Raw genomic sequence first — 23755 nt, 5'->3', positions numbered from 1 at the left:
TGACCACGAAGAAGCCCCGGGTGACTCTTAGTTACCCTTCAACATATTCAAATCATGTCCATGATTGTGTGTGTGTGTGTTCACAAAGCTAATGTGACACAAGTCTCCAAGTGTCATTCCTTTCCGATGAAGCAAAACAATATTTTAATTAAAAATGTAATATTTTTGACTAAAGAGGCCCAGAGGGTTAAAAAGCAAGTTTTTTTCCTCCCTTGTTTTTTACAGTTTTTTTTTTTTTTTTTTTTATGCCATGAGAACAACATTTACATATTCACATTATCACAATAACATCAGTTGCCAGGAAATGAAATAAAAAACTAAATAACAAAAATATGAATAAAAAGTAAAAATACTAAATATTACATAAAATCCAGTGCTTTCAAAGCATTGCATGTTTTCAGTTTTTTGCTTGTTTTTAGTTTGATCCGAAAGATTTAGATATAATTTAAAGTCATTTAAAAAAATGTAAACATTTTGTTTACATTAAGCCCATTTCTTTTTATGTATATGTTGTTCTTTACATTCCAAATTGTCATTCTGGGTATAAAAAAGCACACCAAATACACACATTGATATAATACACTTCATTTTTCTAAAGGTTTCTAAATCTTTGAGTAAATACAGTGAAAAAACAGATGCACAACAGTTTATTTTTCTAGTGCACATTCACAGGTAGCCTACATGAAATCTAAGCTTAAATCGGCTAAAAAGCAAGAACAAAAACTTTTTTTTATATTTTTTTTATATAACATCTCATGACTCATTTCGGTTAGGATTATTGCCACACATCTGCACTGCAGCATCATTAATCTTGCAGATCCTCCAGTTGCTCTACAAGGAAATCGTGCAGTTCGACGCGTCGCATTCGCATTGTGCCAAACCCACCGTGCAACTGGTGTGTGGAGAGACGTCAGCGCGCGTCAGGGGCGTCCTTGCGTCTGTTTCCCGGAAGGTCAATCTGCGCAGGAGACCCGACGCGACGCGCTGGAAACGAGCTTCTCCGAACCACTGATTTACAGTGATATATCCTACTGTCATCCCGCAGAAGCGTGTTTAGCGGAGACTTCGACGCGACGCGAGCAGAATGAGTTCCGCGGGGCTGGAGAAGCTGCGGATGACCGGCGCGGGGCGAGCGATCGCCGCACTGACCAGCGGAGGAGACGCGCAAGGTGACGCAGGGCCACAAACACACACATTTACACTAGTGAAAGAGTAACACTCTCTCTGAGAGTAATATGCGTGTTTGTTCATGTCATGACAGTAAAAAGCAAAGGTTTATATAAGACACGATCTTCACAGTGAGATTAATGTCCTGCACTGTCTCCTGGACAGAGATAGACTGTATATCAGCTGGTTTTGAGTTTATCATGCATCGAATGTTTATGCTGTCGCTCCACCGGTTATTGTAATTATTCTAGAAGTTCTCTATAAACCTGTGCAGCTGTAATGTAAGTACAGTAATGGTTGAGCAGGACCTGTCAGATGAACAGTTGAGTCTCACTGACTGAACCGGTCAAGAATATATTATATATATTATTTTTAGGATTTTTGTTTTTATATAGGTGAAGCTGACACAGGGCCACATCTCACACACACATCAGGCATTTACACTAAAGACAGAGTCCGGACACTGAGACGATGTCTGTGTTTATTCATGTCAACAAAAAGGCAAAGCAAATATAAGACACGATCTTCACAGTGAGATTAATGTCCTGCACTGTCTCCTGGGCAGAGATAGACTGTATATCAGCTGGTTTGAGAATGTTTATGCTGAAGCTCCACCGATTATTGTTATTATTCTAGAAGATCTATATAAATCTGGGTAACAATCCTTGTTACATGTTACATGTACTTACCATTGACAGTAAATTATGCATAATTCCATGCAACTAACCCTCAACCAAACCCTAATCCTACCCTAACCCTATAGTAAGTACATAATAATGTAATTTTACTCAGTACTTAAATATATAATTACACTGTAACAATGACACCTTCATATAAAGTGTAACTTAAATCTGTGATGCTACTGTAAGTACAGTAATGGATGAGCAGGACCTGCCAGATGAACGGCTGAATCTCACTGAACTGGTCAAGAACAGCAGATTTAACATAATAAATGTAGCTTATTTTTATATATATATATTGTGATTTTTATTTCCATATAAATGAAGCACTTTTTAACCCTCATTTGCTCTATACTGTTATTGATATGCTGATTATGCTGATATACTATATAGTACCAGACAGGGTTATTATAGTTAACTAAAACTAAAATCATTTTTTTTTAAATTGTTACTTATAATAAAAATTAAAAAAATTATGACTTATTAACAAAAAACTGTCAAATTGATTAATCGTGATTAGTTGCATCTATCATAAAAGTTTGTCTAACATAAAAATGTGTTTATATAATGTGTATATGTTAAGTATATATACACACACACATATATATATTAGATAATAAAAAAAAACTTTATCGTGATTAATCAACTTGACAGCCCAAAAAAATTTATATATATATATATATAAACCATAATGTTAAATGCGATTAATCATGATTAATCGATTTGACAGCACAGTTAAAAAAAACAGTTCAATTAATAAATACAAACTATAGTATTATATAATCATAATAAATATGTAATATTTGAATGGACAGGTTTTGTGGGAGTCGTGTCAGATGTGCATTTTGAGTTTACACTGTATGAAAATCCAGAAACCGATTATTACTCACCACTGATGATTGTGAGCATGACGGGAGGTGATGATTGTAATCCATGTAATTAAACTTCTGAATATGAGGATGAAAGGCTGAAACTGAACGTCTCTCCGTCAGGAATGAACGCAGCGATTCGTGCCGTGACCCGGATGGGCATCTATGTGGGCGCCAAGGTGTATCTGGTGTATGAGGTACAACATTCATCCAACATTCATGTTGTCTTCACTGATCTGTGGGAATGTATGGATATATATGAGTATTAATGTGAGTATTCACTGTGATTTCAGGGGTATCAAGGACTGGTAGACGGAGGAGACAATATTAAACTGGCCAACTGGCAAAGCGTCACCAATATAATTCAGCTGGTAAGATCTGGACTCAGATCAGTTTAGATCCACACAGAAGTACTTGCTGAAAATAAGAATATAACTCTTCTTTCTCCAGTTCACTACCGTTCAAGAGTTTGGGCTCAGTGAGATTTTATTCATTTATTTTTAAATACTTTGATTCAGCAAAGATGCAGTGATTCCTGAAGGATCATGTGACACTGAAGACTGGAGTAATGATGCTGAAAATTCAGCTTTGAATAAATTACACTTTACTATATATTCACATAGAAAACAGCTATGTTAAATTATAATAATATTTCACAATTTTAACTGTATTTTTGGCCCAAATAAATATAGCCTCGATGAGCAGAAGAGACTTCTTCCAAAAAATTAAACATTTCTCACCGACTTTTTGAACGGTAGTGCATATTGGTTAAATTATTTATAAACGAATATATTATTTATTAATATTTTGAATGAGGTTTTTATATTTTATTTTTCATATTAGGTTTTGTAAAAAAAAATATAAAATTGTTATGTGCTTTTTTCTATTGTTGTTATTTAGCTTTATTTTCATTCACCTTTAGTTATTTTAGTCATTTTAGTAACTTATTAATAACGTATTTATGTAAGTTAGTTGCCACGGCAGCATTTCCAATATTTAAGTTTGTCATCTAATGTTTCTATGTAATATCAGCTGTATTTGAGTGGCTGAAAGCGGTGTTTTAGTGTCAGTAACAGTAGTGAAGGTCTCACGGATCTCTCTGAACGCTCCTCTTGTTGAGTCTCTCTCTCTCTCTTCTGTCTTCTGTTCTGTGTTCTCCGGGTAAGCTGGTGAACTGGTAAGCTGTCCTGCTGCATGTGCTTTCATCCAGCCTGGGAAAATAAAGACATCAGAATAACAAAGACAGTATTAACATCTATAGCTGGAAATGCAGTAGTTTGGTCTTATGAAACTTCAGATTATATTATTACTACTCAAGATTTCTATGATTCTGTGATCAAGTGCATCCATCTTTTTAACATAAGTGTTTATGGAGACTGAAAGGGACGGTTCACCCAAAAATGAAGATTCGGTCATCATTTATTCTCCCTCATGTCATTTCAAGCCCTTATGCTGTTGCTGTTTCAGTGAAATTGCACTGATGAACTTCCGTCTGCTCTCAGAGTTCATTTGCAGTGACGTTTGGCGATGCATTGCGCAGGTTTAAAGGGATACTCCACTTTTTTTGGAAATAGGCTCATTTTACAACTTCCCCAGTAATGATATGACGCAGCGCCTGAAAATAGTCGACCCTATAGTCTACCGATACTGGGGACTATTTTCAGGCGCTGCGTCATATCATTACGCCTGCTGGACTCATGGTACGGCAGCAAAGTTTCTTGATTATTACGCAGGAATGAGAGTATAGTTCCTAGCCATATCAGCCTAGAAAATCGCAACTTTACCTTTTCCGTCGGTCTTAGGACACGATGTAACTACAGAAGAGTCAAGTTTTAAATAGGAAAAATATCGAAACTCTTTGGTCATTTTTTTGAGAGAGATGCTAATGGTCCTGTCCGATTCAATGATCTATGCTAAGCTATGCTAAAAGTGGTACCGCCAGACCCGGAGTTCGGCTGAATAGATTCGAAAACGGTAAGACTCAACTGTTTAACTCTGGGGGAGTTGTAAAATGACCAAAAAAAGTGGAGTATCCCTTTAATGTCATAGTTGCGAGCTTCATGTTTGTTGTGTCTGAATGAGATGAATCAATGCATCTGATTCTGATTGACAGAGGAGATTATCAATAACTTGGTATATAGTGCATGAATCACATGAGCTCCTGTCCGGGTACTTTAGTGGTGTTTAATGAAAACTTGCTGCATGCATGCATGTAAACTAGGGGTGTAACGATACACTCATGTCACATATCACGATACTGAACTCACGATATGATATTATTGCGATATTCCAAGACATATGATAAAAGGTTAACAAAAAATGAACTGTTGATTAAAATGCTAACTTTGATATTACATTGGTGTGTAATTGTAAAGTCTTGGACTTGGTGCTGAAACCCACAGCACAGGACAATAGAGACACCAGAATAACAATATTCATGATTCTGAAGATGAAAACAGAATTATTTTAGATGAATATGCTTGCATTGTTTCACGACTAGATATATTTAAAATAATGTAAGCCACTTTTTACTGGTAACATCAGACATTTGGCATTATCAGAACCCACAAATATTCCCCCATTGCATTATTATACATTATATTCAACATTATATATAGTAGTTTATTGTTGTACTGACACTAAAACTCTTAAAATGTTTCATTTTGGATGAACTATACACAATACAGATATTCACTATCCACGATACATGTTGTTGCATTTTTGTATTACGATATATTATTACACCCCTACTGTAGACAGAAATGTGTTTAATAACAGCATATAGCTTCGGAATGACATGCAGGAATTAGTAAATAAAGCCAGTATTTTCATTCTCTGGGTGAACCGGTTTAACTCCCGAGTGCAATTCACTCAGTGAGTTTGTGTGTGTGTGTGTATGTCCGCTCACTGACGGCTGTGTTTCTGCTGTTTTCCTCAAACTCACCGCGATGCATGACACTGTTCTGACGCAGCGCTGATGTGCTTTTATGCCTGTGCTAAAGCATTGCAGATAATAACTCTATACGATTAAAGACTCGAGTCTCTGAGCGTCTGTGTTGTCGTCCTCCACAGGGAGGAACGGTGATCGGCAGCGCCCGCTGTAAGGCCTTCACCACGCGAGAGGGACGCTTAGCGGCGGCCTTTAACCTGGTGAAGCGTGGCATCTGTAACCTGTGTGTGTGTGGAGGAGACGGCAGCCTCACCGGAGCAAACATCTTCCGCTCGGAGTGGAGCGGACTCCTCCAGGAGCTGGTGGACAAAGGTACCAAATCACACCAAATGTGGAAAACACAGAGCTTTGCTATTTACTTTATAGTTTGCCATTATATGCGGTTTTAAAGGTGCATCGCCACTAACAGAACTGCAGAAATAATGACTAAATTGAATTTTTTGTGAAGTTTTCTGCCCCAAAAAATAGGGGTTTGCATGATATATCGGCCAACATATCGGTATCGGCCAACATATCGGTATCGGCCAACATATCGGTGTCAGCCAACATATCGGTATCGGCCAACATATCGGTATCGGCCAACATATCGGTGTCAGCCAACATATCGGTATCGGCCAACATATCGGTATCTGCCAACATATCGGTGTCAGCCAACATATCGGTATCGGCCAACATATCGGTATCAGCCAACATATCGGTATCGGCCAACATATGGGTGTCAGCCAACATATTGGTGTCGGCCAACATATCGGTGTCGGCCAACATATCGGTATCGGCCAACATATCGGTGTCAACCAACATATCGGTATCGGCCAACACATCGGTGTCAGCCAACACATCGGTATCGGCCAACATATCGATGTCAGCCAACATATCGGTATCGGCCAACATATCGGTATCTGCCAACATATCGGTATCGGCCAACATATCGGTATCGGCCAACATATCGGTGTCAGCCAGCATATCGGTATCGGCCAACATATCGGTATCTGCCAACATATCGGTATCGGCCAACATATCGGTGTCAGCCAACATATCGGTATCGGCCAACATATCGGTATCTGCCAACATATCGGTATCTGCCAACATATCGGTGTCAGCCAACATATCGGTATCGGCCAACATATCGGTATCGGCCAACATATCGGTATCTGACAACATATTGGTATCGGCCAACATATTGGTATCGGCCAACATATCGGTGTCGGCCAACATATCGGTATCGGCCAACATAACATGTTCAGTTTTACTATTGTTATCGGCCCGATAAGAACATTTGGCTGATATATTAAAGCTGATAAAATAATGGATTATTTCCTTCAGCTGAGACTCTTCAGATGTGCACTGTTCAGTATGATGGTTTTAAATTGCTTGAAATATGATTGGAATCACTTAAAAAAGGACAATATGGTTCAGTGCAACATTTTCAGCACAAGTCTGTCATATAGGCTACATAAAATTATAATGAGAACATTATAATCGTGTGTTTGGGACTTTTAAATGGATTTTAATGGTGAGACTTTTGTTTTTGAAATCAGGCTCATAAAAATTATATAAACATTTGGATTTAGATTTATCGGCCAATATATCGGTTATTGGCTTTCAAATATAAAAAATTATCGATTATCTGTTTAAAAAAAATGTAATAAATACTATGGTCATGAAAGCTGACTCAAGCTCATAAATGATCAGTCGGGCAGTAAAGTCTCCTCAGGATAAGAATCATAAAGCTGTATCAAAGTGTCAACACAAGCATTGACTCATCAGTGTTCAGGAAACCATTTTGAAATTGTAGTTTCCCAAGACACAAGCTACTCATAATGTCAAGTTCAGCTACAGTCAACTAGTTAGCTCTGCTACAGGTTACTAGCAAAAAGTTTACTAGCATTTAAAGTTGTTCCTTATTTATTTATTTATTTATTTTCATATTAATAAATATATTCTTTATTTATCTTCCTTACGTGGCATCAAAGTTATTATTGTTAAGTAAACTATTAAAGTCCCCCTGTATTCAATAATTGTATCCCTTAAAACTCATCTTTAAACAAAAAAATACAATATTTAAATGTATTATTTAATAAATTCATATTTATTCTTCATGCCTTAAAATATCTTGAATGTAACTCGACTTGAAAAACTTAAAAATGAGAAATGTTGCCTTGGCAATAAACTGAAATAACCTTAAATTGAAGACTGAAATAAAATCTAAAACTGAAGTAAAATGACGTAAATTACACCTAAATAGCAATATTAAAAACAAAAAACTAATAAAATGAGAAAAGCACATAATGAAATTACAAAAAATGCAACTAAAGTTAACACGAAAACTAAAACTATAAGAAATAAAAATAAAAAATAAAATAAAAACTGGCACGAACAATAAAAGTCACAATTAAACAGAAATTGAATGGATAAAATAACACTAAATGCCACTAATCTAACTCGAAAATGTTGATGAACTGCAGCATTCTGCTAAATATTTCCCCACAAAGGAAGTCTTTGGACTGATGTGAACTATATACAGATATGAACTCATACGCGTCTTACTGACAGGTCGAATCACGGCAGAAACGGCCCGTCAGCACGGGCACCTGAACATCGTGGGTCTGGTGGGGTCCATCGATAATGACTTCTGTGGAACCGACATGACCATCGGCGCTGACTCGGCCCTCAACCGCATCACTGAGATCATCGACGCCATCACCACCACCGCCACCAGGTCCAGCTCAACTCACACGTTTCTCATCTTCATTACATTTACATTACATTTATGCATTTTGGCAGACGCATTTATCCAAAGCGACTTACATTGCATTTCTAGGTACACATTTACATTCTTATCAACTCTTGCTTTCCCTGGGAAAGCTTATCTTTTCATTTAGCATCTTCAGTAAAACCGAAAAACAACGAAAACTATATACACATAATTAAAAACAAACTACAAAAAATTACAGAAAAACAACAAGATTACTAAAACTTTAACTGAAATTAAAATGGAAAATATAAAAATAAACGTTAACTAAGATAAAATATTAAACAAGTAAACTTTTTAATTTTGTTTAAATTGATGTAACAAAATAACTAAATCTAAAACCGAATAAGAATTTATAAACTATTTACACAGATTTAAAAAACTACTAAAATTGACAAAAAAACAACAAAATTACTAAAACTTTAACTGAGAAAAAAGGAAAATATAAAAATAAGCGACCTAAAATAAAATATTAAAAAAGTAAACTTTTTTAATTTAGTTTATCTTGATGTAGTAAAATAGCAATGTAAAACTGAAATAAAAATGAATAAAAACTATATAGAGATTTAAAAAAACGACTAAAATGACAGAAAAACAACAAAATGACTAAAACTTTAGCTGAAATTAAATTCCATTAAAATGGAAAATATAAAAATAAGCGTTAACTAAAATAAAATATAAAAAAGTAAACTTTTACATTTTGTTTAAATTGATGCAATAAAATAAAAATCTAAAACTGAAAGAAAAATGAAGAAAAACTATATAAACACATTTAAAAAACTACTAAAATGGCAAAAATGCAAAACAAAATGACTAAAACTTAAACTAAAATTAAAACAAAAATGGACAGTATAAAAATAAACATGAACTAAAATAAAATATAAGCTTTTAAATTTAGTTTAACTTAACATACTAAAATAACAATATAAAACTGAAATAAAAATGAATAAAAACTATATAGACATTTAACTATTTATATTTAACTACTAAAATGACAGAAAAACAACAAAATTACGAAACCTTTAACTGAAATTAAAATGGAAAATATAAAGATAAATGTTAACTAAAATAAAATGGAAAAAAAGTTAAAAAAATGACTAAAACTAAAATAAATTGAATAAAAACTGTGTAGGCATATTAAAAAAAAACAAGTAAACACTAAAATGACAAAAACTTACAATAAAATGACTAAATCTTTAACTAAAATTTAAATCAAAATGGAAAATATAAAAATAAAAGCAAATTCAAAATATTATTAAAAACTAAAATTGTATCTCAACGATACTCAAATGACACTGGCTATAAGACAAACTGTATAGATAAGAAAATATAATATAATTAATGGAAAATTGTCTGTGCCTGACGACTGATTTCCTGTTTGTTCAGGAATGCACTGAATGTGTGGAATTCTCGTCTTGTCTCGTCTCGTCTCTCTTATTCTGTTGGGACAGCTGCACGTAGGCAGATGCACATTAAGACTAGTTTTCACCATTTTATGTGCTCACTTTGTGTTATTGATCTTTTTTCCAGCCATCAGCGCACGTTTGTGCTAGAGGTCATGGGTCGCCACTGCGGGTGAGTGTCCTCTGTGAGAAAAACTGCACACACACCAAGAAGATCATGGGAAGATTACAAACATGTTTAGAGTTGAGATTATGTGTACGCTCTAGCAACCACACAGAACAATCTAACAGTGTCCCTCTCAACCACACAGAACAATCTTGGCAACCACCCAAACATTCTAACAGTGTCCCTAGCAACCACACAAAACATCTTGGCAACCACCCAAACATTCTAACAGTGTCCCTAGCAACTACACAAAACATCTTGGCAACCACCCAAACATTCTAACAGTGCCCCTAGCAACCATCCAAAACATCTTGGCAACCACCCAAACATTCTAACAGTGCTATAGACTAGAGATGCGCGGTTGGCGGTTACAGCCGTGGACTCCGCGGATAAACCGCGGATCGGGCAAATGACGTGACGAAAAATAATATTTTAATTAAATTCGGGCGGGCGGTTGAACCAAGTCATCAGCAGCGCCTTGCATCGCCCAATCAGCGGATGGCGGGCGGGTGCGGTTTTGAAAATTGGCGGACGGATGATGAGTTTTGTGATGCGGTTGCAGATGAAATAATAGCCCATCCGCGCATCTCTACTATAGACCTTATGCGCCAGAGAAACGAGGGCGCCGCCATCTTTAGAATATTGTCTTTTAACTTCCGTTTTTGCGGTCGCTCTGTATATCTCTATGGCGCTGCTGTCCAGGAGTAATTAGCTTTTGAAGAGGATTTACTTAATGTAAAGTTAACGAAAGTTATCAGGAGGATTGTAATGTTTAAAGCAGATGACTTAACTAATGTCAGTCGACCGGGAAGATTTTAAAATGAGCCATTCATTAATAAACACGCAGAATCGCTGTGAAAATACAGACCGGAAGTCAAAAGACAACGAGCGCAGCGCTGAAAAGGGGCGGGGCTACATAAGGTCTATAGCATCCACCCAGAACTTACTGGCAACAGTTATTTTCAGTATTGTTTATATAATATTACAGTATTTATTCATTTTTAATACGGCTAATTTTCTGTTTTAGTTTGTTTTTTTTACTTTACTGTTTTTTTTTTAAAAGCTTTAATTTTTATTTCAGTTTTAGTAATTTTAGTACTTCAAATTATATTTCTATAAACTTTAGTTGCCAAGGCAACATTTCTAATTTACCTAAAATTAAAAGGTTAAGTTTTATAAATACTTTATTTCAGTTTACCTTTATTTTAAAATGTTTCTTTTAATTTTAGTTAAAGTTTTAGTCATTTTTTTGTGCATTTCTGTCCTTTTAAGTAGTTTATTTTTATTTTTATATATCTATATAGCATTAATTCATTTTCATTTCAGTTTTAGATTTTCTAATGCAATTCAATGCTCTGCTGTTTATTTAATAATTTTCCAAAAATGAAAATTCTGCCATGATTTACTCCTCTTGGCAGGTTTGGATGAGGTTGTGTTAATAATGTCAGAATCTTAGTTCTGTCGTGACAAACGAGTGTTTGGTTTGGAAATGGATATGGATATGACAATATAGATATGTTTGGTCTTGATGGAATAGATCTGCTACACTGCTGCTGTACAATATAGCGTTCATGAATGACCCGTAGCAGATCTACACAGGTGGAGCTGGGGAAGGTGGAGGGCAGGGCCGGAGTGGGGCCACTTTTCAGCCCGGGAGTTTCAGGCCCAAGACCGGCCCTCTTTTTCCATGGTGGAATTCCAAATTAGTAGTTTTTCCAAATTGGATAAATGAAGCAACAGTTCAGCTCTTACTATTGTGTAGTTTTTATTAATACCATGGTTCAACAAATAATGTAAAGGTTAAATAATAATTCACTTAAGCTGAGAAAGTTAACAAAAAATGTTCCACTATTCCACAAGGATAGGTTGATAAATTAACAAAAGCAGAAAGAAAGAAAGAAAGAAAGCATATGAAATGTATCCCACTCTTCCACAAAGAGGCATATTGAACATATGTTTCCAGATTTATTTGTATTCAAAAATATTCAAAAATAATGCTTTTTTAATCAAAAAACGTGATACCTAATGACATTTGAGGTTATTAAAACAGTAAGTCCCGCCCATCGACTGCCAAAAATAAAAGTGTTCGAGCGAGCAAAAGCAGGAGATCAAGCGCGAGAGCGTGGGGAATGATCATGCGCGCGTGCGAGGGCTTGTATTGCGTGCAGAGGAGATGTCATGCGCGCGCGCAGGGTTTGAATGAGCTCGCGAGTTCCCGATTCCTCGCGTGTATATCTGTTATCCTCTCGCGAATGGCATTTACTGCGCGCGCAAGCATCAGTTGTGCGCTCCGTTAATTTTGTCATTGATTTGCCGCCATAGGGCCGGCCCAGCTATCGGTAGGCGCCGGCGGTGCCGCGGTAGCCTACCTGAGAAAACGTTTTGGAAAAGATGGGCTATGGACCCAACCAACTCTATGGGAGGGGAGGGAAGAACTCCCTCTCATGGTACAACCCATGCAGAGGCTGCGCGCTGCGGTGTCAGAATGTGGAACGTGTGTAGCCTAATGTAACTAACGTGACAAATGTAAAATAAAAAAAAATCCTCGACCGGCCCAAAAGTGAAGCGGCCCACCGGGAATTCTCCCGATTCTCCCGATTACCCACCCCGGGCCTGGTGGAGGGTTTCTGAAAGCGTTCTGCACTGCTACAGCAAATGCCAGTATTTGAAGGTTGAGCATGCGAGCTCATTGGCTACTGATATAGCAGGAACCAATCAGCTGTGCCCTACAGAGGCTCTTTTCACTCCCATTATAAAGCTTGGAAGAGTCAGGATATTTTTTTAAATAACTCTGATTGTGTTTGGCTAAAAGATGAAAGTCATACACACCTAGGATGGCTTGAGGGAGAGTAAATCATGGGCTAATTTTCATTTTTGTGTGAACTATCCCTTTAAGGACCGATCAGCCTGTGCCATCTAGGGTTTCATGACAGAACTTTTTACTGTTAGGGTCACTGATGTTTTGGGTTTTAGAAGAGCACATTATTCTGCTCAGTGACGTCCAGTATGTGCCTGTAGTGTCGGCACTGACCCTGTTCTCCTGCAGATATCTAGCGCTGGTCTCAGCTCTGGCGTCTGGAGCCGATTGGCTGTTCATCCCTGAAGCTCCTCCTGAGGACGGCTGGGAAGAGCTCATGTGCGCTCGACTGGGAGAGGTGAGATCAGTTATAGATCATTAAACACACTGATGGAGCACACATGATGGCATTTATGAATCGTGCCATTCATTTATAATTACCTGTAGGTTTAAGAGCATTGTTTTTTTATTATCAGTTTTTGTTTTAATTTTAGTTTAAGCATTCGAAATTTTGTAATTCGTGTCAATTTTATTATATTATTATATAGCTTTCAATTATTTTATTATAGCTTGAGTAATTTTCGTAAAGATTTGATTTTTCATCTATTATGTGAGGGATAATGTACATCCAGCCGATTGTTATCTCAGAATAAACCCTGACAGGGTGATCAGGATCAGGTCTTCATCAGCCTGAAGGGGGTTTATTCTGAGATCACACACGCACATGCACACACACACACACACACACACACACACACACACACACAGACACACCTGAAGGGGGTTTATTCTGAGATCACACACACGCACGCACACACACACACACACACACACACAAACACACACAGAGACACACACACACACACACACACACACACCTGAAGGGGGTTTATTCTGAGATCACACACACACACGCACGCACACACACACACACACACACACACACACACACACACACTCCTGAAGGGGGTTTATTCTGAGATAACAACCGGCTGGATGTACATTATCCAGCTTATTACACAGCATTTCAACACATAAATAATTATGGAGATAAGAGATATTGGTTTCAGATTAAACTGTTTTAAAATCGTACCTGTTTGTATCTTTTAATCCAACAGTGTACAAAACAATAGTCACAAAATGGCTGCCGCAGCGTTTGTATAAAACAAGAGAGAGCGAGTCCACGATACTGGATGGCATAATTAAATAACTCTACACAAAATATTGATTCGATTGAGATGTAATATTTTATTAGCTCACCAAATGCAAAACTTCCACAAAGAAAACCCGTTCCTAGCGAGCGTATAGCGCTGCTGACTTCAGTGACCCGGATGAGCCTGTGTTTCTGTTTTCAGCGGTATGTCATTCCCAGATAATCGGATGGCGCGATTGACCAATCAGAATCAAGTATTCCACAGAGCCGTGTAATAAAGTATTTCATTACACGGCTGTCTGAAATGCTTGATTCTGATTGGTCAGTCGCAACATTCGGAGGTCAGTTATTCCCCAATAGAGAGTACATTAGACGGGATACAAATAACAACAGCCCAGTTTCACTTTATGACTACTGTACGTGTTTGCTCAGAGCCGCAGTAAAGGATCCAGGCTGAACATCATCATCATCGCTGAAGGAGCCATCAACAAAAGCGGTGAGGCCATCACCTCCAACTACATCAAAGACGTGAGTGAAGCTCTTCAGGTCGCAACAGGAGAAAAGCTCTTAAAGGGACAGTTCACACAAAAGTCATTTACTCGCCCTCAAGTTGTTCCAAACCTGTATGGATGTTCTTTCTTCTCCTCAACACAAAACATGATATTTTAAAATATATGGGTAACCAAAAAGTTGATGGACCCTTTTGACTTCCATAGTATGGACAATAAAATTACTATGGAAATCAATACCGACATTTTACCAACATTTTTCAAAATATCTTCTTTTATGTTCAGCAGAAGAAAGAAACTCATACAGGTTTGGAACAACTTGAGGGAGAGTAAATGATGACAGAATTTTCATTTTTGGATGAACTATCCCTTTAAAGTCATTTTAGTACATGCTAATTCAATTCCTATAGATATTATTTACACAGTTTTTTCATAAAATTTACCATAAGTTTGCACTTACCATAAGTTATATGAACTTGTGGAAGCTTGTTTCCGCCACGGAACAACAAAAAATAAGGCATTTCTTGCAATTGTGAGTTTATATCTCACAATTCTGTGGAAAAAAGTAAATTCCCAGTAATAAACTCGTAATTGCGAGGAAAAAAATTCTGAATTGTGAGAAAAAATTGCATTTAACTCGAGTTTATATCTCACAATTTTGACTTTTTAATCTCGCAGTTCTCGAGTTTATATCTCACAATTAAAGTCAGAATTGCGAGTTATGAACTCAAAATTGCAAGATATAAAATGGCAATTTGAAAGAAATGAAGTCATAAATGTACCTTTTAACTTTGCAAGGAAAAAGTCAGAATTGTGAGATAAAAAGTCGCATTTACCTCTTTTATTTTTTATTCAGTGGAAACAAGCGTCTGCAATCTTCTGATAAAGTCTTCTATAGAGACATTTTAAAGCTGGAATTGAAGTCATTTTCATAAATTTTGCAACACTTATTTTCTGTGAAGCTGCTTTAAAAACTATGTTTATTATATAAAGCATAATAGAAACAAATGTGTGGAAAAAAGATAAATAAAACAAGTATCAGCAGCTCTCTTCTAACGCTGCTTGACCAATCAGATGTGTATAAATGATCATGTGATTTGTGATTGTGTGCAGCTGGTTGTGTCTCGTCTGGGTTATGACACTCGGGTCACTGTTCTGGGTCACGTCCAGAGGGGCGGGACACCGTCAGCCTTCGACAGAGTTCTGGTAAATAAACACTCAATTAAAGGTGCATTGTGTAATATTTAGGAGGATCTATTGAGAGAAATGCAATATCATACACATAACTATGTCTTCAGTGGTGTATAAAGACCTTACTTAATGAACCATTGTGTTTTTATTACCTTAGAATGGGGCATTTCTCTCTACACACACCGCGGGTCCTCTTACATCAACGTGTTTCTACAGTGGCCCTAAACGGACAAACGTGTTTGTGTTGTTCTTCGTGCAAAGAAGCTAAAGCTAAAGTCAGCGAATAAAACACTGACACAATGATGAACAAGTAATAATAATATTCTCAATAACATCGTTTTACTGAATAATTAAGTAAACCTAATTTCTTAATTTATCTTTGTAAAGAAACCTCTTGCTTAACTGGCTACTCTCTGCTGTCTCAGACGACGACATCACTTCCTGTCGGCCACCGTAACTTCTGTTGGGTGCAGTTCGTAACCTCACCACTAGATGCCGCTAGAAATTACACAGTGCACCTTTAAACCCTAACAGTAGTTTTGAGTAGTGATGTTGAAGTGAGGCTGTGGATGTTTTGTCCTGTAGAGCAGTAAGATGGGGGTCGAGGCCGTGGTGGCCCTGCTGGAGGCGGGACCGGACACCCCCGCCTGTGTGATCGGCCTATCAGGGAACCAGGCCGTGCGTCTCCCGCTCATGGAGGCCGTAGAGATGGTGAGTCTTCAGGAGTGCACCGTTTTTTACTCCCAAGTTTTTTTTAAAACTGCATTTATTCATTTTCAGGCATATAAAAGGTATTATATCAATTACAAAATGAGACAAGATGTCTGGTAAGAAAAACAAGAAACAAAACAAGTCGATACAATCTCAACATTAACCAGTGCATGAAAAACAATAGTTTTGTCAAGTATATCTTGCCTTAAGAGAATAACTTGACTCTCTTTCTTACAGACTAAAGAGGTTCAGAGGGCCATGAATGAGAAGCGGTTTGAAGAAGCCATCCAGTTACGGGGCAGGTGAGACGCTTCGTTATCATCTGTGTTTATTAGCAGATGAACCTGCTGAGGTCAAAGTTTGAGCTGACTGATGTCCACACAAGCGAGTAATAATGAATCAAATGATACTGTTTACAGGAGTTTTGAGAACAACTGGAACATTTATAAGTTGCTGGCCTATCAGAAACCTTCTGCGGTCCAGGTAACACACGAACACTAAACCTGATTTTACAGCATTATATGTGACCCTGAAACACGAAAACAGTCACATGGGTACATTTTTTGATATTGAGATGTATACATCATCTGAAAGCTGAATAAGCTTTCCATTGATGTGTGGTTTGTTAGGATATGACAATATTTGGCTGAGATACAACTATTGAAAATCTGGAATCTGAGGGTGCAAAAAAATCGAAACATTGAGAAAATCTCCTTTAAAGTTGTTCATTTATGTTCACGATTGTGCTGCATTCACTCACAAAAATAAATGTTTTATATATTAACAAAATATCTTCACGGAACATGATCTTTACTTAATATCCTAATGGTTTTTGGCATAAAAGAAAAATGGATAATTTTGACCCATACAATGTATTGTTGGCGATTGCCACAGATATACCCGTGCGACTCGAGACTGGTGACGTGATCCAGGGTCACATTTACAAAACTAAACTTTTACATTCAAGTCATTTTTTGCAGCTGGTACTTATACATTTTTATTGTAGCTAAGATATCAGGGCTTATGGATCATAAAATGCTAATATTAAAGTCAAGTTTTATTTCTATAGCGCTTTATACAATACAGATTGTTTCAAAGCAGCTTCACAGTGATAAACAGTGAAATAACAGAATCAATGATGCAAACATCAAATATTAGACAAATTCAAATTCTCTAAGTGTCTTAGTGTAACAGCATTATTTTCCCAATATTTTTTGCATAATTCCATTTAAAATGTACAGATCCTCCATAGACTTCCATTAGAAAAGAGCAGATTCTTGGTGCTCAGTGAAGGGTTGGTTTGGTTATGTGTTCTAGTTTCATGTTATTGATTTTGATCTCAGAGCAACTACTCGATGGCCATCCTGAACGTGGGAGCTCCAGCCGCCGGCATGAACGCTGCGGTGAGGTCAGCGGTGAGGGTCGGTCTGGCCTCGGGACACCGGGTTTACATCGTCAGCGATGGATTTGAGGGTCTGGCCAAAGGAGCGGTGAAGAACTATGCATTTCAATGATTTCTTTAATGATGCATTTTAATGCAGTGACTCTCAGGGCAGCTCTAGAGATGAAGTTAATCTGTTCATGTCCTCATATAGTGATGATAACACCACGAGCATCATGTGTGCTTCAGTATGTGTGTAGTAGATGAACCTGATTTACACAGAGACACACAGAACATGAAGACTTCATATTTAACTCTTGTGCATCAGTTCAGAAAAGGTCCACATAGGTCCACAGTGGACAAAAAATTCTGTAAAAACATTTTGGTCTCATTTTAAAGAAGACCCGTGGCAGATTATTGTTGAAGTAAACGTGAATTTAAAAAATGGAAAAAAAAAGTTATAGAGGTTCAAGTTTATGAAAACTATTTATGAACAATATTTTATATAAAATATATATTTTACGAAACATGTTGAACTCTAAAACTGCTTGAAAATCAAAGCCATAAATCTAAACAAGTCGTGTTCCAAATTTGAGATTGATATCTCAAAAAATGAGCTTTCAGTGAGATATTGTTTGGGCGCAGAACCAAAGTTTCCCCATTAGATGCAGCAAAACTCCTCTGGAACACAGTGGTTGGATCTGTGATTTGCAGTTTTTCTCTCTCAAAGTTCTTTTTTATTACACACATACAATCCACACTCTATACCAGCACACCCACACAATTACAGCTGCTTAATTGATCCAATTGGCTCTATAATATGCATAAGCAGAAAACAGGAATAAAGCGAGTATTTGCTTTATAGGCCAAACCTGAGAAAATGGAGTAAAAATGTACATTTTGAAGCCTTGCCAACAGAATGAAAGCCTATTAACAAAGATTGCATCATTTTATAGTTAAATGGCCCTGGGATTAAAAATTGCCGTTTCAATGGGGACATTTTTGTCCAAAAGATCCCGAGAGGAACTATTTTGTGTTTCTAGTGCAAAATAGATTTATTAAAGGAAATGGGAGTGAAATAGTAAAATTCCAATAAAAATACACACCTGTGCCAAATTTTATGCAGTTGGCATTAACACAGGCAAAGTGATCAAAAAAACTAAACTGAAAAAGACAAAAATGTCCATAATGTCGCAAAAGTGTTAAATAGTATTTTTGTGCTTTAATTCCATGACATTTTGTGTTACAGTATACTGTAAATTTCATTTTTATGACTGGATTCCCTGATTCCATCCATTGATTCCAACCAATGATCCTATTATCCATAATTCCCAAATGCATGCAACAAATGAGTGCAATCCAAAAAAAATAAAAATATATATATATATAAAAGGGGTTAGTATAATCTCTTTCTGTTATTTGGAAAGAACAATAGTTATATTAATATTAATGAAATCGTAACATGAAATCCCACTGTTTTTTAGGTAAATGAAGTGTCATGGAATCAGGTGGCCGGCTGGACGGGTCAGGGCGGATCTCTGCTGGGAACTAAACGGTCAGTCATCTTTAAAAGTCAGTGCATTTTTCACTGGCTCTTTAATTTAATCCCAGCTTTGTGACCCTCGATGTTCTCCAGAACCCTTCCCAGCACATGCATGGAGAAACTGGTGGAAAACCTCAACAAGTTCAGCATCCAGTCACTGTTTGTCGTCGGAGGTTTTGAGGTACACAAACATGTTAATGCAAACTAATAGACATGACACTTATTCTATGTGTTTCTTTGTTCTTCAAAGAGCTTGCTTTGTATGATTTTTAAATGTTCCGTTTGTGTTCATTTAGTAAAAATGTAAAAGTGTCACAGCCTTTTTTTTTTTTTTTTTACTAGTGCTGGGTTTGCAGTAAACAATTAGCTATACTATATAGCTGTACTATCAATATTATGTGGGGCAAAAAATTCATGGGGGGCAAAAAAATCATTGTTTTTACATTTTGATATCTATTGAATACTATAAAAATTTGGAAATAAAGTTTTAATGTTTTTGCTGTATCGCCCAGCCCTATTTCCAACCTGTGTTATCTTCCATGAAACGCAAAATTAAGTCCTTGTTGCACTCTCTGATATCTGACTGTACTCTCTGTGGTGTCCAGGCGTACGAGGGCGTACTGGAGTTGGTTGAAGCGAGGGGCCGTTATGATGAATTATGTATTCCCATGTGCATCATCCCTGCCACCATCAGCAACAATGTTCCAGGCACTGAGTTCAGTCTGGGCAGCGATACTGCGGTTAATGCAGCGATGGCCGTAAGTACAGGACTCACACACTCACATGAACACTCATAGATATTCTCTTTTAGATTTACTCGAATGAGAAAAGATAAAGTGAGATATCAGTGAAAATATAGAAAGAATCAATAAAAAAACGTACAATTTCACCTAATATTTATGTCTCCTGGCTTGCAACTTCAAGGTCATGGGTTTGATTCCCAAGGAATGCATGAGCCGATACAATGCAAAATACTGTATATGCAATAGAAATCGATTTGGGTAAAAGCATCTATGTAAAATTTTAATATAAATGTATTTTTAATGCTTATTTTATTTTTTTTTATTGCAAATTTTAACAAGCATAAGATTACAAAGACAGACAAACTTTTAAACAATAAAAAAAGTTATATAGTCAACAATATACAAGCATGAATAAAAGCATATTATGAAAGAATATTTAATATAAACTTTCTTATTTACAGACATCGAAATTGTATTTAAGTACAAATTCAATTCTCGTTTGAAGATGTCAAAGCGGGGTTTACTTTTTGTACATTTACATTTATGCTTATAAAACATTCCAGTAAATAAAAGGAGGTTAATACAAAAACTTGCTTTGATTAAATTTAAAATGTTCGGTTTTGAAGCGAGGCTTGTATCTGAAAAGCTTGCACACCTGCATACCTTAATTGCAGAAGCTATAAATAAAGATGCCGTGTCGCTGCATTCGTTGTCTAGTTTTTAATCTGAAGCTGGTCTGTGTTTCATGAAGAGCTGTGATAAGATCAAGCAGTCGGCCACAGGGACCAAGAGGAGAGTGTTTGTGGTGGAGACTATGGGTGGATACTGTGGATATCTGGCAACCACCACAGGCATCGCTGTCGGAGCGGACGCCGCTTACATCTTCGAAGATCCTTTCAACATCCATGACCTCAAGGTAGGGCTGTGCCATGTGTATCGTCTATGATAGTATCATAATTATTGTTTTAACCATGTGCTAGCTGATATTATGGAGTCTGTTAGTCATTTTCCAATCAAAAACAGGCATTGAGAGTGCATTTTAATGGCATAATCATTTTATAAAACAGTTTAATATACAATAAGTTAACATTTCCCAACGCTCCACATCTACACATGGAAGAATAAACACTGTTTTGCTGTTGGTGTGTCACTTCTTTTAGACCAATGTGGAGCATTTGACGGAGAAAATGAAGAAGGACATTCAGAGAGGTCTGGTGCTGAGGTAACGAGTCCACATTAACAACACAGTTTTGCCCTGCAACACATATTTTAGGTTCCTAAATGATTTGATAATAATCTAAACTATTGGAATATGATCATAAATAATAATAATAAAGAGCCACAGTGGCTCCCCCGATTGCAGCCACTTCCATTTTTATGACAGATATTTCACACCAATTTCCCAGGATGGAAATGGCGGCTGCATCCGAATTGGGATACACTTTATTTTAAGGCGTCATTGTTACAGTGCAATTATATATTTAAGTACTGAGTAATATTAAGCAACTACATGTACTTACTATAGGGTTAGGGTAGGATTAGGGTTTGGTTGAGGGTTAGTTGCATGTAATTTACTGTTATTACTATGGTAAGTACATGTAACATATGTAACAAGGACACTGTAAAATAAAGTGTTACCCGAAATTGCATACACACTGAACAGACATCTAGCAAATATTCACAAAATTGTTTGCATGGGTTTCAATTTTCAGCAGTGTTTCTCAGGAATGGCTCACTGCACCTTTAATGACCTTTAATGAGTGTAAAACTGCTGTGTTCACAGGAATGAGAAATGCCATGAGCAATACACCACTGATTTCATCCATAAGCTCTACTCGGCAGAGGGCAAAGGTGTCTTCGACTGCAGGGTCAATGTCCTGGGACATCTGCAGCAGGTACAGGCTCAACTTAGCAATTTAACAACTAATAAAGTGACGTATGAAGGTTCTCTTTCAGCATCCTATACATTATCTTAAAAATCACCTGCTTTTCAATTTGAAACACACTTCATAGTTGATTTCACACACAAATACTGGGCCCTATCTTGCACCCAGCGCAATTGACTTTGTACAGCGACGCATGTATCATTCCTATTTTGCACCCGACGCACAGCAGACTTTTTCCCTCCACAGACGCATGTCGGTAAATTAGGGAATGAACTTGCGCTCCCGGGGACGGCTCAGCGAAAAGAGGAGGCGTGTTCCGGCACAAACGTTCCCTGGTGCTATTTTGCAGTTTCAGAAAACAATTCCGCCACAGACCAGGAAAAGCCTAGTCTAAAGTCAGTGGCGCGTTATTCAGATGATATTTTAAGGGCGCATGCTTGGCCATAATGTAGCGTGTGCACAACACACACACACTTTGCTTCTCTCATCTACACAGACGCAGCAGTTCACATTTTTGCAAACCATACATTATTACAAGGAATAATATTCCACACGAGGGAAATCATTGTGGTGTCCATGAAGATGTGGAAAAATAGGCATAAATCTAGCTTACACATTTACCCAAATTATTATACGCCTGTTTAATCGAAGCTAATTTGGGTGTGTTTCTCCATCCCCAATGTCACTTCTCTGTGTTTTACGGCCCTGACGAGAACGTCCGTCTCCTCGGTTGTGAACCGCTCCTGGCGTGCGCCTGGCAAATCCGCCGTTATAATAGTAATCCGCCATGGAACAAGCGCGCCTGCTCTTAAAGGGAATGTGAGATGTCGCTCAGAGATCCACTGGTTGACGATCACACGTTGATCTGATTGGTTACAAGGTAGTTTGTGACGTCAGAAACACCAGCGATTTCAAAGCGTGTGTTTGAGACTGTCTTTGGTTCACTGCAGTTTTAAGGAGAAAATACTCAGCAATGCTGTCGACTTATGAATTTACACATGGTTTGTCTTAAAGCATATTAAAAACACCACATAGACATATAAACAACTTTAACCACAGAGGGACTTTAAGTGAAATTACAACATTGGGGTTCGGCTCTGCTGAAAGAAATGCAGTTTTTGTGATGTTGTGTCTCTGATGTTTGTAGGGAGGAGTGCCGACACCGTTTGACAGAAACTACGGCACTAAACTGGGCGTTCGAGCCGTGCAGTGGCTGACAGAGAAGATGATCGACAATTTTAAACTAGGTGAGAGGATGTTTAAAACTAAATATAACTGTACAAAACATCTCTGTATAAATCAAATATTTCGGACTCTTAATTTTACGCTTTTGTGTTTTCCTGCTGATGTCAATGGTATTTAGTCACATGACAGAACTAATTCTGAGTTTAAACTTTAGATTTCTGCAGAAGATGAAACGACTGAGTGTGTTTGTGTCTGTCAGGTCGTGTGATTGCTAACACCCCAGACTCGGCCTGTGTGATCGGCCTGTATAAGAAGGTTTTGACCTTCAGTCCCGTCACTGAGCTGAAGGACCAGACCGACTTTGTGTGAGTGACTCTAACAATTACACACACACTCCACCAGGTTCAGCAGGGGTGAAGTGAAGTCAGCTGGATTGGGACACTTTTTCCTAGTCAAAAAGTTCAACTTTAAATACAGAAATGCATTGCCATTTTACATATTGCATTGTCATTTTGCATATTACATTTCAAATTTAATATTGCTACCCATAAGCTTCCATAGCATCCGAGTAGCACTTTCATTACTTAACATTAGTTTTTTGTTACAAACTACATTTGTTTTTTTTGTTTTGTTTTTACATTAGTTAACATGAACTAAGAATGAACAATA

The 23755-nt window shown here is 37.2% G+C and overlaps 1 protein-coding gene across 2 annotated transcripts in view; it reads left to right on the top strand.

Moving 5' to 3' along the window:
- The first annotated feature begins 932 nt into the window (after positions 1-932).
- Positions 933-23755, top strand: part of pfkla (phosphofructokinase, liver a) — a 28013-nt gene continuing 5190 nt past the window's right edge. For both annotated transcript variants that reach the window (XM_082174673.1, XM_082174672.1), the window contains exons 1-21: positions 933-1169; positions 2840-2913; positions 3010-3087; positions 5789-5978; positions 8220-8385; positions 9949-9993; positions 13034-13142; positions 14370-14465; positions 15560-15652; positions 16223-16348; positions 16586-16650; positions 16768-16831; positions 17692-17838; positions 19214-19284; positions 19366-19453; positions 19878-20030; positions 20767-20931; positions 21176-21237; positions 21799-21910; positions 23049-23148; positions 23346-23451. In XM_082174673.1, coding sequence (XP_082030799.1) covers positions 1085-1169; positions 2840-2913; positions 3010-3087; positions 5789-5978; positions 8220-8385; positions 9949-9993; positions 13034-13142; positions 14370-14465; positions 15560-15652; positions 16223-16348; positions 16586-16650; positions 16768-16831; positions 17692-17838; positions 19214-19284; positions 19366-19453; positions 19878-20030; positions 20767-20931; positions 21176-21237; positions 21799-21910; positions 23049-23148; positions 23346-23451 — 2195 coding nt within the window. In that variant the 5' untranslated portion in view covers positions 933-1084. The remainder of the gene's footprint in view (positions 1170-2839; positions 2914-3009; positions 3088-5788; positions 5979-8219; positions 8386-9948; positions 9994-13033; positions 13143-14369; positions 14466-15559; positions 15653-16222; positions 16349-16585; positions 16651-16767; positions 16832-17691; positions 17839-19213; positions 19285-19365; positions 19454-19877; positions 20031-20766; positions 20932-21175; positions 21238-21798; positions 21911-23048; positions 23149-23345; positions 23452-23755) is intronic.

This window comes from Leuciscus leuciscus (assembly GCF_965113295.1).
Source record: "Leuciscus leuciscus genome assembly, chromosome: 7".
In the NCBI taxonomy this organism is placed as follows: domain Eukaryota; kingdom Metazoa; phylum Chordata; class Actinopteri; order Cypriniformes; family Leuciscidae; genus Leuciscus; species Leuciscus leuciscus.
Note: the sequence above shows the minus strand (reverse complement) of the source record. Positions and strands in the feature narration are given on the sequence as shown.